Here is an 18071-nt window from a genome sequence, read left to right as displayed (position 1 = left end):
AATATTTCATAATTTTTCATGGATATCAGAGTATTTATAGTCATTATGTTATACAGTTGCATTTCTAGAATTATGTCCAAGAAATTATGATATGATCATGTTTAGTTTTTAAAAGTGTTACTATTTTTCAGAAGTTCTTAGCGATAAATAGTGCAAGAATTTTCAGAAAATAGTATAAATGGAAAAGTTTATTTATTTTCAACTATCCACTCACTGAGTTGTAAACTCATATCTTTTTACTATGTTTTCCTATCAGGAGAAGGTCGATTTTGAGATATTGGGAAAAAGCCTGCTGAAACGAAAGAGACAGTTTCATAAGTATGTAATGAATATTTGGGAAACTTATGTTTATTAAGTAATTGTCTAATTTTGGGTGTCAAGCATATTTGTAGAAGGGTTTGCAAGTGATATAATACTTGCATGTCAACAGGATGATGTTATAAAAACACTCAGTCGAATTTTGTTATATTTTGTAGTAGTTGTGGTAGCATTAGAGGAAGTGGTGGTTTGCAAAACTTTTGGTTTAAATGTCTATTTGAGATTTTGATGATTTTTCAGGTTGGTTTTGTCCATGTTACAGGGGAAACTCTGTCAAAATTTTTATAGATATTAGCACAGTCAAAATAGGTCAAGTTTGCCTTGGTGGTGGGTCCGGTATTTTGCTGGCATCTACTACCGGCGCACGACACGTGTCGAGTCAATTAGGTTGAGTTGGGACGGGTCGTGTCACCATCAGTGTCGTGAGCAAACTGCGGAAGAAGAACTGGCCAGCCAACATAATATCAGTAGGGCCAGCAAAAGAACCCGAGAAAAAAGAGGAGCCAAAAAAAGAAGAATCCAAGAAAGAGGAGCCGAAAAAGGAAGAAACTAAGGAAGAATCGAAGAAAGAAGAGAGAAAAAAAGAAGAAACGAAGAAAGAGGAGGGTAAGAAGGAAGAGGAGAAGAAGCCCGGCCCTGAACCGATGGTAATGCCATATCGGCCTTATTATCCTTCCATGCAATCATATTACCATCCACATCACAGCATGGATGAAAATCCAAACGCATGCATCATATGCTAAGCCGGTTGGAAACTTAATCTTTTTTTTTTCCCGTTGGCTTTGGAATTCAATGGAATCGACGCAAACCTGAGACCGTTCTAGACAGTCAAACTCTGCTTACAGACAATGATACTACGATAATATTTTAAGATTTTGTGATATATAAAGCAGCCAATAAACTATTTGCCATCATTTTCATGTACAAGTCACCTTGTGTATATATGAGTGGTTGCATTAATATATGGTTGGAAGCTTTGCTGGAAAGTTGCATTGTGCACGTAGTTTTCCTGATGAAGACAAATTCTGAGGGCATGCTTATGGTTTATTGATTGATTATGACTAGGACAAATTGTTTTTCTAGCCATTTAGATGTTTGTTCTTGTTGAATTGTTTGTTTGGACGTTTAAGGTTTGCACAGGATCATATACTTCTCTTGTATACTTCAATGACGTGACGAACTTGTATTTTACTATATGATATTAAAGAGAGAAGAAAAGTTAAAATTTTGTTTATCATAGTGTTTTATAATTTTCTGCGTCACTTTGTGTGATTTGAATGCATGGTTGCAAATTCTTACTCTCTTTACAAAATTTTGTTTATAGTTGATATTTGTACTTTTTTTAATTATAATTTAAGCTCCGAGTCTCACAATGAAAAAAAATAATAATAATAAGTTGAGGATTCATAGAATATAATGTGGATAAAAATGGGTTTGATCAGTCTAAATTATAATTTAAACTTTAGTAAACATAAATTGTAGTTGGTGAAATAAGGATATGAAATTAAAAAGACACATAATTGTTGTTGGCAATTAATTTTTGCAGTTGATAATCCAAAATTTGGAAGTCCCCTTGCCTAATGCTGACATAATGTCATCTTTACATCATAAAAAATCTACTGTCCTTGCAACATGTATATTAATGTATATTAATGTTTATGTAATGGATAACATAATATCCACATGACACTTTACAATTTATCAGTTGAAAACACGATTAATTTTTTCTCTCCACGTCATTTTCAATAATTGCTTATATATCATTTTTATTTTTATGTGCAAATACCAAAATTATTTCAGAAAGGGCTCCTAGTTGCTAGATTTAGATTCAAGACCTTTGCATGTTCTGAAATTATTTGATATCAACATTGATGGGAAATTTAAAGTTTATAAAGAATACATATTTTTGCCATTTAAAAAGTAAATACATTTATATATTTAAACTTAATCCTCAATACAAATAATATAAAAACTTTTATTTCACTACATTTGGAGCTCTAAATCAATCGATTAGACAGTTGTGAATTTAAATGATATATTTATTTTTTTATTAGGACAAAACCAATGGTCGGTCTAGTTGGCCATGACAAAGCAAACGACTTTAATAAGAGACCCCAAAAAAGGAACCAGGACGGTCAATCAAGTTGATCGTAGAAAACAACACTCTCTTATCACATTAAAAATAGAGAAAACGACACAAGATTCACTTGTAATTTGGTACATTCAAAAGAAAAGAGACAAACCTAGGCTATATCAATCGTCTCACGCAAGCTTGATATAAATTAGCCAATTGAGAAGATAACTAATTAGAAATACTATCTCGTTTTTCTTTTCCTGACAAGAAAAAATAATTGACAGTAGCTATCGTAAAAACTAGTATTTTACATTTCTAGAATACTATGAAAGACTTTTCACGTTGTCTAACAAAATAGCCATCATTGATCAATGAATTTTTAATTTGACGATGGGAATGAAATTATGCTCCATCTCCCCTTTTTATAGAAAAAAGAGACATATTGATGTCTTTTTTGAATCGTCAAGACTGATGGGGCTCGAATCCGTAACTTCTACCTTGACGGGACAGTGCTCTGAATCCTTTAAAAATTGGGCTGTATATTTTTATTAATCTAAAACGATTAATATATGACACATTTTCTTGGTAGAAATGTAAAGCTCAATGATAACATATGAATAAAATGATATTATTAGTATCATATTGGCCATGTATATAATACTTTCTATGTAAATCCATGCTATCAGAATGCATCACGCTTCCTTAACTTCTTTTGGATAAACTTTGAATTCGTGAACGGATGCATATGCTTCAACCTCACAACTCAATAATGGCTTTTCATCACATGGAATGGCATGGTATACATGGATATATGTATACAATCACGTGTAATTTAGGGTCTCTTGGAAGTTGTTATGGTTCATCTAACAATTTCTTAGGTCACTCTAAGAAATTTTACTTTTATGAACACTTTATCTTGATCTCTCTCTTGAGATCCCCAACTAACCCGTTTGAACCCCATTATTTTTCATTACATTAAATTAAAATTTTCTCTCCCCTACTTTTAGCCACACAATCTTCAATAAAATAATATTACACGTAAATCAAAAAAATTTCAACCACTCATTTAAAAAAAAAAATTATTCATCTCATTATAATGCCAAATAATGGGGCTCAAACACACTCTAGATAATCAACAATGACTTTCTTACGACAATTTTCATCCTTGAAAGTAGATTATTTTTTATTTTTTATTTTTTAGTGGGTGTATATATGTATGTTGATTTTGTTTTTCATTATTATCCTATAAGCTAATAGTAAGGGTAGAGATGGCAATGGGGTCGAGCGGCTCATCGACTCGTCCACTCGACTCGTCAAAATGGGGCTCGTGAACGACTCGGCTTGTAAAAATGCAAGCCCGAGCGCGGGCCTGGACGTTGGGCGAGCCGAGCGAGAGGTGAGCCGCTCGTGGCTCGTCACTTAACAAACCACGAGCCTGACTTGTGTGATAAAGTGACCAAAACGGTCACTTTTTTTTGAAAAAGTGACTGCTTTGGTCACTTTTGTGTAAAACAGTGACTAAAGGGTCATCGAAACTGAATTTTTTTGCCTTCTTCCCCCACTTCTATAAATACCTCCTATGAATCTTAATATTTTTGTATCTCAATTCTCTATCTATTAGGTTTGAAGTTTCAAGTTTCAACTCTTTTGTACAAAATATACAATATTGATCATTTTTTTACAGTTTATTTAATTTCAATTTCAATTAATCAAATTCTCATTTCTCTTTATATTTATTGAAATTTCGTCCAATTCTTGTTTTTCACTACATTTATATGTTTACTAATTATATTTGGATTTCATCACAATCAATCAAACAAATGGATCATCGCTCATTTGTTAAGAGTTTGTTTGATACGGGATGTGGACCACATGGAAAATCGTCTAGGACACTGCAAAGTCAATTTCGGACTGAATTTGTCGATCTAAATGACATATTCATAGCTGATGATGATCACATTCATGGTCATGGAAGTCACAATTCAATTGATTTGGATGATATTAACATTCCTAAAGCGTAATATGAGGACGAAGAGCCCGAATTAAACATCTCAGATGCTAGGGAAAAGTGAAAAGAGAAAAAATAAGCAAAATGTTAGGATCACTTTAAATTGATTTTAATGAAAAAAGTAGTCGATGGCATCACAGAATCTAAGACAGTATTTATACTGCTAACAAAGATTGACATAGCAAAAAGGAATTGGTACCACCCATCTCAACCGTCACTACAAAACATGTGCGGCCAGACATAGATTTCTTCCATCCGGTCAAACACAATTGCAATTTGGCAGTTCAGGTGCTGGTTATACAACTTTATCCCTATCCACATGGGTGTATTCGGATGAGAAAGCTCGAATCGAAATAGTGAAATTTTTTGCCGTCAATAAGTTGCCTCTGGTTATTGTCGACAACCAATACTTCCTCTCCTACGTGAAAGAATATCTGCAACCAAGGTACGTTAGGTAAGTTGAAACACTCTTCATGTCGATGCAATACAATATTTCAATGATTCAAAACAACAATTCATTATATATTTACAACAATATGGGGGTGTTATATTTTTAACTTCTGATATATGGGAAGAGATTAATAGAAGAGCTCATATAACTATAATCGCACACTATATAGACCCACTTTGATGCATACATACATACATACATACATACATACATACATACATACATACATATATATATATATATATATATATATATAATGCTATTATCAGTATTGTTAAATAATATAATTGCGAAACTAAAATTCGATCTTTTACTTTCGATAATGCTAGTATTAATAAGGTAGTCGTCGATAAATTGTGTAGGATACTTCAACCTGATTTCGATGGTATTTGTTTCATATTTGTTGTATTTGTCATATTTTGAATTTAATTGTGCAAGAAGACTTAAAATATATAAATGATAAAATTCAAAGGATTAGTAATGCACTAGTATATATTATGATCTCCCCTAGTAGAAAACAAGCTTTTGAAGATTTTTGTGCCAAATTAGGGATGACAACTGCTAAAATATTTGTTAGCGATGTAGGTCATAGATGAAACTCTACTTACTTACTATTAAAATCGTGTGAAAGTTTCGAACATTTAGTAACTGATTTTTATAACAATAGATACGTTATAAGCGATGACGATGCTATGTTGAATGAATCCGATTGTGTTTTAGCTTTGGAAGCTAAAAATCTTTTGACATTTTTTTATGAGACTACAAAAAATTTTATCGGACGTTTGTTATCCCATATGTTGTATGGCGCTTCAACGCCTTTATATAATTGCAAGAACATTTCATAAATATAAAAATGATTCTGATTTTAGTGAAATTATAATTGTTATGGAATTAAAGTTTAGAAAATATTGAGAAGACCTGTCTATGTTATTTCCTTTAGCATCCCGATATAATTTATCGGGAACTAAATATGTAATCAATCAAATCAACAAAGCCTTAACGTTTATACTCCTATCATCTATAGAAATTTAGACCAAACATTATGTGGAATGTATGAATTATATGCAGAACGAATGGGTGCGAATGTTAGTCGGGTACCCTCTGTACCTACTCCTACGGGTGAAATTGAAAAAGATGCTGTCGAAATAATAAATTTATTTCAAGGTATTAATACATATAGATATGATGCAATTGCAATGTGTTCATCTAGTGCCATGTCGTTTACATCTACATCTCATCAAACATCGGTCGCAATGCAAAATGCGATGCCTGTCGAATTAATTGATTGCTCAATCAAAATATGCCAACAGACAAAACGATTAAAAAAAGTTCAGAAAAAGTAATTGAATTCTGGCGAAAATATGAAAGACGTTGGCCAATTGTTTCTACAATTGCGAAAGATCTGCTGATACCTCCGTTTAGCACTGTTGCTTTGGAGTTTGCGTTTAATGCAGATAAAAGGGTTTTGACAGATATCAGGAGCCGATCGAAAGAAGATGTTTTGGAAGAGTTAATGCACGTGAAAGATTGACAGGACGCTCATTTTCGATTGCAAAGTAAATACGCTGAAATTGCATGTCGTCAGGTAAGTGATATTTGGTTTAATTATATTAATTAGAATTTCTTATTTTTTAATTGTTACATTTAAATTTTTTTAAAAAATTGTACACGTTACAACAAGTTGTTCATGTACAATTTTTAATTCTGCCTACTTAAAATTGATATAGCCGATTCAAAGTCTGGATGAAGGAGGAGGATTTACATTTTATCTATTTTAAAAAGAAATCGGAAAAATGTATTTCAAAAAAAATTTGTCTTCATTACATAAATATTTAACAATTTATAAAAAATATTACTATATGATAGAAATAATAAAAAAAACGTCTTCATTAATTTTTTTTAAAAAAGTGAAAATTACATAAAACCATGCATTTAAAAGTTCAAATTCAAAGTTCAGGGATGAAATTTATCTATGCAAACATCAGGTATTATATATTGTTAATTCAACCAGTTCAATTTAAAACCCTAATCAATTCCCCAATTCAATCCTGTCACTTCCTTTCTCACTCTGCAATCTCTTCTTTCTCTCTATAACAAATCTCCACGGGAGATCAGCCACCGACGACACCGACTCTGATGTGAGACCGGCGTCGCTGCAAAGAAGAGTGGCGAAGGCTACAAGGGACGTAACGGTGACTTCTACCTAGGAACGCCACTACTACGCGAACATGAGCCGGAAGAAGACACCGTCGGAGATACGTTTTGCTCGAATTTTTGTGAGCCATAGCTCAGAGCAGCGCTTGCGACTGTGCTCACCGCGATGCATTCGGGCATTGATTGGGTTAAAGAGGTGTTGTTTTTTGATGAAAGCTTTGTGAATGGCATCACTTCATGATGGGATTAGATATGGTGTGGTGGGGGCCGTGTTGTGTTGCTGTTATGTGCGGTGGTGTTTGTGGTGTGGTGTTGGTGTGATTTTTTGGCATGTTTTATTGCATTTTTTAGGTGGTGGTGGTGGTGGTGGGTGGGGGTGGTAGTTGGGTGGTGTAAATAGAGATGGAGGAAATGGTGGTGGTGTGTTGTGGGGTGATGGTGTGGTGGTGTTATCGGCACGGTGATGCTCATGATGGTGGTAGCAGGGGGCAGTGATGCTCATGTTGGTGAGGTGATGGTGGTTTTGGAGGCGGTGGGGTCGAACCATTGTTGTGTTGTTGATGATGATGTTGGTGGTGATTGTTGCGGTGGCGGTGATGGGTGGGGACATCTGTAACCGACAATTAGGCATCTATGACCAACTATTTAGATGTTCGTGAACAAAAATTAGATGTCCGTGACTAAAAAATATTTTGTGACCGATAAACTGTGACATATGTGATCCAGAGATTTAATATGAGTTATAATTTGAATGATACGTGACCTCGAAATAATATGTGATCTACAAAATTTTTGATTTGTGATCACGAAATAATTTTGTGACTAATTAATTTGACGATATGTGACCAGTAAATAAATCTATGATCTATAATTATGAATATATGACCATTAATAGAGTAATTGTGACTTTATTATCCTCATTTAATAAATATTTTTAATTAATTAAATATAAACTTTATTTTTGAATTATAAAAGTATCTATCTGATTTTTGAATAGGGTTAAACTTAACTCCTGAGATGTGAACTCTTCCCTTTTAAAAATGCATTTATGTTCATTTTTTTCGTATTAAAAAAAAAGGGACGAGCTCACGAGGCAAAGCTCCGCTCAGCCCACGAGCTCTTGGGCCGAGCCGAGCTCGTCCAAAATGAATGAGCTTGACTCGTTGAAAATGAGTCTCGTGGCGAGCCGAGCTCATGCATTTAAGGGCCGAGCCAAGCCAATTGACATCCCTAAGTAGGGGAAAAAGAGATTAATCCAATGATTTATGATAAGGAACACATTGTGATGTAGCGTGAAATAAGAAATTCAAGCGAAAATCATGAGAACATCAAAATTGGAATCAATTAGAAAATGAAAATTAAACTCATGAAGTTTTATTAATTTCAAGATGCTCAAAAATAATGAATTAACCCTTTATTTATAAGGGTTTACATGTAAACCTAGTATAAAGGAACTAAAATTGAAAAGAATTCGAAACAAATTAAATGACAAAAATAATACTAAAATTTTAAAAACAGTTTTTGGGTCCTAAACGAATTCGGATGGCTAAAACCCATCATATGTCAAAGCAAAGCTATGAGTTCAGTACAACTCATTGTTCTCTTTTTGAAAAAAGGTATTATGAACCCAAATCAGAGCTCGAATGCCAAATCTGTAATTTTTCCTTATTGGTCTAACTGTTCTTCAATTCACTCAGCCATCTGTTCTACATCATATGGCAAAAAATGATAATCATAACTAGATATTTGAAAGGGGAAAAAGTACATAATTGCCATAGTTTTAAAATATACTTTCAAATTAAAAAAAAAAAAACTTGTGGATTTCTTTCAGAAAATAAGTGATATTAATTAAATAGGTAATTAAATAAGTTAAGGGAAAAATTACAGCACTGGTCCCAAACCTTTAATTTTTCTGCAAATTACATCCAAACCTTTAATTTTTGCAACCGTGGTCCCAAACCTTTATATGTCATTACAGCAGTGGTCTATTTCACACATTCTATCCAAATTATCATCAGTCAATAGGAAAATTTGAATTTTGACTTAAATGTGACGCTTCATGGGCAAAATTGTCAAACTCAACAATTCTACTACCAAAAAAATCTCGTTCCCCTCCCTTTTTTATTACCCTACCCTAATGTCTATCTCTCTCTCTCTGTTTAACATTTCAGAAGGCAAAGAGGAAGTCTAAGGGGAAGGACACAAATTGATGAAAGTGAAATAGTACTGATAAATTTCTTGTTTGTTTTTGGAGAATGGCTGAAAAACTAATGTAATGTCATTGTGATTTTGTTTGGTGTTTGATATTGTATGATGGAAAGTTAATAACCCAAAATGGTTACTGAATTTTGCAAAAAGTTTTCATCGGGTTACTAAACTTTAAAAAATCACCTAAGTTATCACTGAACTTTGCAATATGTTTTCACGGGGTCACTGGACTTTACAAAAGGTTTCCACGTGATCACTGAACTTTAAAAATTATCTCATTCATTATTGAACTTTGCAAAAACTTTCTCAGGGGTCACCAAATTCGGTGATCTTTGAGAAAGTTTCTACAATATTCAATAACCTCGTGGAAATCATTTGACAAGTTTAGTGATGAATGGAGTGATTTTTGAAGTTTAGTGATCCCGCGTAAACCTTTTGCAAAGCTCAATAATGACTTGAGTGATTTTTAAAATTCAATGACCATTTGGATTATTAACCCGTATCCACCATACTCCACGTGTTCCAAGAGTGATGGTCAAAATGCATTAATGTAGTTTTGATGTGAACCAAGAAAGGCAATGAGTTATCAAGAGCATGAAGTATGTCGAGAAGAGGCTAAGGTCAAGATTGAGATTGATTAGAAACAATAAAATCATGCAATCACCTGTTCAAGTTACGAAATCCAAAGAGGGTGACGTTAACAAGCTGAAGACCAAGTTTACACTGGGCATGGAAGAAGAAACGAGAAGAAACAAAGTTGATCAACTTAGTTCAAGCTGAACGCAAATTTTTCAAATTGTACGAAATTTCCTAATTTAGTTAAGTCTCTATATTTTTGGTATCTTTTTATAACATTTAGAATTTGATTTCGTTTTATTTATGTTAGAACTCTAGTTTATAGTAACTTTTAGTATTATTAAACTTTTATTCCGTTTTTAATTAGGTTTATTGGTTTCCTATATATAGGACTCATTATTTATATTGTAAAACAACATTCATTATTATCAATTGAGAGCTTATTTTGTGAGCAATATTTACTTTCAATCTTCATTGAAAAATTTCGAACTTATCAAAATTTGATTCTTATGGCGTTCAAACAATTCGGGTAAAGTTCTTGAATTATTGTGATCAAGGAGCCAACATGTTGTCGGCGATTTTTGGTTACTTGGTTCACTATTTTTGAATTAAACTCAAAACTTTTGTATATTAGCTTTCTTGGGTTTGCAATCAATCTAGTGTGGGTTCATAACTTGAATTGCCACGTTGGTTCACATCAGTTTTTGTTTTTATTGAATGGTTGAAAATGTAATTTGGTCACTAATGACATTGCTTATATATATATATATATATATATATATATTGTCAATAATTCGGACTTGTTTCATTCTTGGACAAAAGTTTGGGACCTATGTTGAATTATTTTACAGAGGTTTGGGACCGATGCCGACTTATTTACAAAATGTTTGGGGACCAATATTATACTACGTATAGAAGGTCTGGCTGAGCAAAAGTTTCGAGATTTCTGCTGCATTTATAAATCGAACCACTAGCTGAGCAAATCATTAAGTTAACCACGTACTTCATTACTTAATATTGGGCTCCCAAATGTGGAAAATGTAGCTAATATTGGATAGCTTAGACATCTGTCTATGATGGCGAGCAAAGTAAGGCATTACACGCTGACGCTAGACCGTCGACCCCATAAGCGCTCTACCTTTACGCGATATCGTTGACCCCTATGAGTGCTCTACCTCTACACGAGACTCTTGACCGGCATGAAGTTACTTAAGCGGCCATTCCAACACTTAGCTATAAAATCATGATGAATTGATAAGATTCACGTAACAGCTATCATGGACACAACCAACTGATGGAGAAGTTGAAACGTGGGACACGTAGCAGTATAACCACCAAATACTCACCCGGCTTCCAGCGTCTATAAATAGGCCAAAGGCAAAATAGGTATAACAGAGAACACTTAGGCTATCCAAATTTCGTCCTTATTTTTCTTAACACCGTGTACTGATTCTCATGTTGGAGGTAAAACGGAGGAGAACGTTCCGTCCACATTTTTCAGGTTACACACGTTCATTGGAGTAACAGGAATGTCGTACACCACCAGGTAGACAAAGAGGTATTGTTTCTCAGTTATTTCATTAGCCATCAAAACAGCAAATCCAAACTACTAAACAACTATTCTTCTACTACTAACAGCAAACAAGAAATCTAAAAATAACATAAACACAGGTATACATATCCAGGTTACAACAACCCCTCTCACAAATCCTAATATCCAATTAATCCACACAATTTTCGTCGACCAAAGGGTTCGAATTTCAGCTTCCATCTCATTCCTTACTCGAAGAAAAGCATGAATCAACTCCATCAAACTCTCGCACATTGGTGGTTGATCCAAGCAAAGAAGTTACATTCCTCCACATCTTGATAGCACGAACAAGTCAGAAATCGCCTTTTGGTCGAAGAGGTCTTCATCTAGAGGGATTTCTATATCTATACACGTTTACTTCCATGGCTTCAACTAGGGTAGGATAATAAAAAATGGAGGAAAACGAGATTTATTTGGTAGTGGAATAGTTACTTTTTTGACAAATTTGCCCATGAAGTAAGTGTCCCATTTGAGTCAAAATTCAGATTTTTCTATTGAATGATGGCAATTTGGACAGAATGCGTGAAATGGACCACCGTTATAACTAAATATAAAGGTTTGGGATTGTGTCTGCAAAAATCAAAGGTTTGGGCATAATGTGTAGCAAAACTAAAGGTTTGGGATCAACACTGCAATTTTTCCTAAGTTAATGTCACAATAACATACAATTTATGATCCTAATTATGTATTAGACACAAATTACGTAGAAGTCACAAAAACATAAATATGGGTCACAATTGTAAATTTAGTCATAAATCACATGTATTTATATGTCACAACTCATATATTGATCACATAGACAAACTGTAGGTTGAAGTTAAAGATCATACATTGGTTGGGTCACAGATTATTTATTGTTCACAAATCACTCATTTTATTCACAATTATCCAATAATTGGTTAAAATCGCTCTTCATCCTACCTACTCTAACCTACCACCAGTTCACCCCCATCGATACCACCCAAAAATATCATTGACACGTCACCACCACCATCGTTGCACCACCACTACGTAGATTTGTACTCAAAATATTGTTGCCACCTCACCACCATGTGGATTTGTACTTCTATCTCACCATCAGTCGGATCTGTACTTCCACTTGCATTACCACCGCGCCAAATAGTGACCCTCAAATGCATTTTGAAAAGTCCTCTCCTTGCTGCCATTTTTGCATCTCATTGCCAATCGATCATTCTCGGCTTGCAGTGATTGGATCAATGCTGATTTACTGTACTGGGAAGGTTCCAACATAATTTGCATTAGGGGTGGGCGCGGGTCGGTTCGGTTCGGTTCTCTTTAGAACCGAACCGAACCGAACCAAACTTTTCGGGTATCTGGTAAATGGAATCGTCGGGTCCAAATATAATTATGGAACCGTTCGGGTTCGATTCCATTCGGTTCGGTTCCGTTCGGTTCTGTATTATAATTATATTTTTTAACATTTATAACAACGTTATATAAATACGACTAATGATACATTCAATGGTTTTGGAATGTCAGAGATTAGTAAACTACCTTGTTCAAATGATCGCTACGATCGAAGCTTCAGTCGGCGAAAGTCACGGCTTCGATCGGAGGTCAAAGTGTCGGCCGACGATTGTATAGGTTTTGGAATATTAGCGAGGCTGCGAGAGTGAGTGCGAGAGTCGAGACAACGTTATGCACTTTATTGTAGGTGTTTAGGATTATTTAGTGGATTTGATCTTGTTTGGCTAAGAAATGAAACAATAAAATAGGTAATTGGGCCAAAAATTAAAAAATTAGAAATGAAACAAATTATTGGGCCAAAAATTTGGATTTAGAAATCATTAATTTGTTAATTTGTTTAGAAAAAATTAAAATTAAAATAATTTGATTTACTCAATATAAAAAAAAATTAGAAAGATTCGGTTCTTATTCGGTTCTTGATTTAGAACCGAGAACCGAACCGTACCCGTCGGTTCTCAATTCAGATATCCGTTCGGGTATTTAATTTGACAAGAACCGTCGGGTTCGGATCGGTTCGGTCGGTTCGGTTCGGGAAATTTGTCCAACCTTAATTTGCATCATAATTATTGAAGATCCATATACAAACAAAATCTGGGTTCTCACAACAACTCGATTATATATTCGCGTTCAACATCGTTCTTGTCATTGTTATCGGAAAATTCGCACCTTGAACCATCAATTCCTCTGTTTCCATCGCTATCGATTCACCGTGCTGTATAGGTTCCAAGTTCTCTGCAAAGAACAATTGTCGTCAAAGGTAAATTCCATGAGTCTTCTCCGACGGTTGTTCTTTTTTTTTTTTTTTTTTAACATGAAAATGACTATACTGATCGATTTGACCTCTAATTCCGACTTGGAAGCACAGTCGAAGGGTTTCGCTGAAATTCGTGTTTCTTTGATTCCCTTTCTACTCTGGCGGTAAATAGAGAAATATATTTTTAATTAACATCTGATTTTTGTTAAAATTTCTTAACAACCTGATTTATGATAATCAAATTTTAAATCCATGGTTTTGTGTCATTTTCCCAATTTGAAAAGAACTATGTTGGGCCCGACCCAACATGCATTCTAAAAAGCTGACCCCAGCACGACTTGAGTCTCAGTCCTTGCTGGGCTGGGTTAGTGACACTTGTTTTATGGGCTCTTTACACAGTAGGCCCAAATGTGAAAATAAAATCAACACTGGTTTAAATTTATTAACTCAAAAATACTAAAATTTTATCTAATATACGGCGTCCCTCACATTTGGTTTGAATTACGGAACAAAAAAAGGAGTATTCTCGTAGCAATAATACGCCCATCGGAACCTCACGAGCAACAAGTTGTTTATTCGACAGCATAAGCAAATGATGTAATTGTAAAAACGAACAAATAAACACAAGAAACGTCGGAATAAATCCAATGTCTTTGATTCAATTAGAATTCGAACTCCTTACAGTGACTGCTGCAGTTGGTTTTTAACTCTTTCTAATAAACTTCAAATGGCAAATAGATTAAAAGACAAAGCCAATAACATATAAATGCAAGAAATTTTCGAAAAAATTAAAGGGAAAATAACGAATGAAAAAGATAGTGTTGAAGTAAGTTGTGACTCTTTGATGATACGCTGCAACTAGCAAATCGCATGTATAGTTGGTCAAGAAATTTGTGAGTGATTCTTGGTCGATCAAATAGTTAGGTCTATTCATTTCTATTGAAATATTAATTTTATCACTGAAAAATACTACTTTTGCAGGAATTTAGGACCAATAGAGTAAATAAATCATGGACTTATTGAATAAAAAATTATTTTAATAGCTGCCGAATTAGACTATTTGGAATAGAATACTGAAAAAAAGGTCAAATATTATAATTATTTCCACACACGTATTTATAATTGACCAATTTTTGGATCTATCTAAGTCTGTATTAATTAAGGTTGGTATTTAATTTCGTCTCATAGTTGACAAAATGATTTTATCTCAATAAAATAATTTAAAAGACACTTGAATGAACAAAGATAACATAATGCTATATCGTCACCCACCTAACAAGATTTTGTGCTTGACCTCCAAGTAAATTTGTAGACAATTTTAGGTTGGAGTCAAATGTTTACATGTCAAAGCTAGATATTTGTCGCGTAAATTTGAAGATAAATTAATCCAGGGAAAAAGGAAAAAGAATGTTTTCACATTTTAAAATTATTTTACCGACTACGACCTTGATAGGAAGCAAAACAACGACCAAATGAGTCACCGATTGACTTTTCCTTTATATTTTTGACTCTTATTTCTTGAGCAATAAATATTCAACGAAGAGTGTGGGTAGGCATGGGTCACGGCCATTTACTAAACTCGATTATTTTCAAACATTTCTGCTACTTTTTGGGCTTACTCGTTTATATGCATGAGATCATAGTTTTAAACCTGCTCCGACCATTGAACCGGTCAAGGCACTGGGTCTCGGGTTGTTGGTCGAACCGGTGGGTCAATGCTTAATAATTATAAAATATTTTTTAAAGTATAAAGTTTTTCTTTTAGATAAAACAAAAAGAAAAAAAATATCTATTATTAATTATTTATATATTATTTTGTTAAATATTCAATTCATGTTAATCAAAATAGTTACTATAATTTTTTTAAAATATTTTTAACAAACTTTAAATGATTTACTTATATATAATTATAGTAAATACATTTCAATAAACACTTGATCTCTAGTGGTTAGGTGATACACATTTAATCTAGAGGTCTAAGGTTCAAGTCCTTTTGAGTCCAAAAATTTTATGGAAAAGCTTTTAAATCTTGGTCAAATCAGTTAACCGGCCGAATTAATATAAAAATCGCCGGTTAACTCGGTCACCTCAGCGAATCAACTCGATTTTTACCGAGTCAGTTGCATATTTATAAAAATATTCTACCCGACCTGATCAGGAGCCCGAGTTATGGGTTTTCTAGCCCAACCGGCCGGGCCGGGCCGGGCCGGGTTGGGTCGGGTTTGGTAACTATGCATGAGATGTATTATCTTAGCTCATGCTTTGGTAATGTTTATAAACTATTTATAAATTGTTAAAATCATTTTTATTTATATATTTTGCGAAGTTTACATTTATTTGTGATTTAAGCTGTTTATAAACAAGACATTAAATTTGTAACTTTATATCAAGTTATTTTCTATAGTCATTCATTATTATTCGGCCAAGCTTGCAAAACGCCTATATTTCAGAAGTTGATATTTTAACATTGTCCTAAACAAAAACAACACCGAAGAAAGAAAATAAAAAACTGAAATCATACATTTTCAATTAAAAAGTGATATCTAAATGTAAAAGTTGATATATATTCCTACTTGAAAAACATGCTGACAATGTTAGGCTGATCGTTCGACTCGCTATTTCCTTAAAAAGAAATCTCTTGACCGACCACTAAAAAGAAAAAAATTCTGACATCCAAAATGGTATTTTATGCATGATTAACGTAGTCAAACATTAGCATGTATATCACCAATTGATTCTCCAAGGTGGGTCGAGAAGGATAACCTTCCTACTTCCGAGTATAGAAAAACGCCAACGAGATACGGTTGATCCTTTTTGATGAGCGAAGATAATTTATTTACGTCACCGTTAACCATTAGACAAAACCATAACACCACAATTCCTAGATTCTCGCCTCAATATCATGAAATCTTAATGATACTCGTCCTTTCCAAAACCGTTTATGGAGACACGTCTCCACGGGCAAGATCTAAATAAGGCCCTCCTCCAAGGAATAAGGTCGGAGAAAATACATTGTCATATTTCAATATTTCGTTCTTTACATTACATTTTTTTTGACCCGTTAACTAATTCTTATACAAGGGATGAGTTGATCATCAGCCTTAAGTGCTGTTCTATGCACTTAAGCATACTTAAGTAATATTTATGCGAAGAATCACAAAAATGAAAATAATTATTATTTTTCAGCAACGACGTTTATAAATACATATAATGTTATCCTATGCACGAGCAAGAGACTTACGAGATCTATTACCATTATGTAGATGAAATTGGAAAGAGAACAACTATTATTATCATATCGAGTTGAACAAATCTTATATAGCCGCATAGTCATCGAAAACAAAAGAATAACAAATAATTAAAAAGAATTAAAACCAGAATCCTTAGTTTTCAATCCTTGTGTCAAGTCCAAATAACTGATTAAAACCAGAATCCTTGGTCGGGTCCCCCGAGTGAACTGTGTCCATCACACATCAAACATCAGAATTTAACTCGGTCCATGCTCAGCAAATGTCAACACCGACGACACACTTGAAGGACAGGCGAGGCCACCTCCAGGTGCGCCACCGACCCGGTGGCAGACAACGGACAAAAATTCATTAATGCATCACCACCATAAATTCAAATTTCATTCTACTATTGCAAGGTCATCCCATCTTCAATATTGCATCAAAATTTGAGACAAGTCTTGGACCAAATTGAAAATCATCTACAATCCATTATACCAAAAGTTGCACCCTATTTAATTATTTATTTTTTTTTCGTTCTTAACAATTTATATATTTGAAAAACCTTTTTTTTTTTTTACAACTAAGTAAATTACTAAATAAATAATTACATTAAATTAAAGAAATATTGAATTCAATAATAAATTTAAAAAATGTAGTACAATTAATAGAAATACTACAATTAAGCAAATGTTAGATCATGTCATTAGAAAAATAGAGCAATACTTTTCGAATCTCGATATTATGATATTACGAAGTCGAACTAGTATTGTAATTTAGTTTTCAAAACTCATATATTCATCACATAAGTGATCAAAATTAATGCATTTCAAAAATAATGCCAGTTTCTTTATCCTTGATTTGCCTGTGAAGAGCAAAAAATTCTTGAAAGCGATCGTGTTTATTATATTTCAAAACTTCTTTAGTACTTTTATTTTAACCCATTTCTTAATTATTATTGATTTCATGATTAAATTTTATTACAAATGCACACGTTATTATAATTTAAACATTTTTTTTCAAAATACTAGAAATTATACTCATTTTGTCCATCTAAGTGACTTACATCATGACGAGAAAACATATGAAGTCATCGTTCTTTTTGGTTCACAATAATCTTTGCAGTTCTTTTCTCTCAAGTCACTAGAAAAAATAAAGAGGGCCTCGCCCCAGTCAACAGCTATATGCCACGTCAGGTTTGTTGCAAGAAATTATTGATAAT

The 18071-nt window shown here is 33.5% G+C and overlaps 1 protein-coding gene and 1 long non-coding RNA gene across 2 annotated transcripts in view; both read left to right on the top strand.

Annotated features, from left to right (window-relative positions):
- Positions 1–557, top strand: part of LOC111378315 — a 6386-nt gene extending 5829 nt beyond the window's left edge. Inside the window, exon 4 of the long non-coding RNA XR_002699842.1 lies at positions 257–557. This is a non-coding gene — a long non-coding RNA (uncharacterized LOC111378315). The remainder of the gene's footprint in view (positions 1–256) is intronic.
- Positions 1–1304, top strand: part of LOC111378314 (heavy metal-associated isoprenylated plant protein 39-like) — a 7651-nt gene extending 6347 nt beyond the window's left edge. Inside the window, exon 2 of the mRNA XM_023001485.1 lies at positions 731–1304. Within this exon, the coding sequence (XP_022857253.1) occupies positions 731–1061 (331 nt within the window). The 3' untranslated portion in view covers positions 1062–1304. The remainder of the gene's footprint in view (positions 1–730) is intronic.
- The last annotated feature ends 16767 nt before the right edge of the window (positions 1305–18071 follow it).

This window comes from Olea europaea, unplaced genomic scaffold (assembly GCF_002742605.1).
Source record: "Olea europaea var. sylvestris unplaced genomic scaffold, O_europaea_v1 scaffold1800, whole genome shotgun sequence".
NCBI lineage: Eukaryota > Viridiplantae > Streptophyta > Magnoliopsida > Lamiales > Oleaceae > Olea > Olea europaea.
The sequence above is the reverse complement of the archived record's forward strand: the minus strand, read 5'-3'. Positions and strand labels throughout refer to the sequence as shown.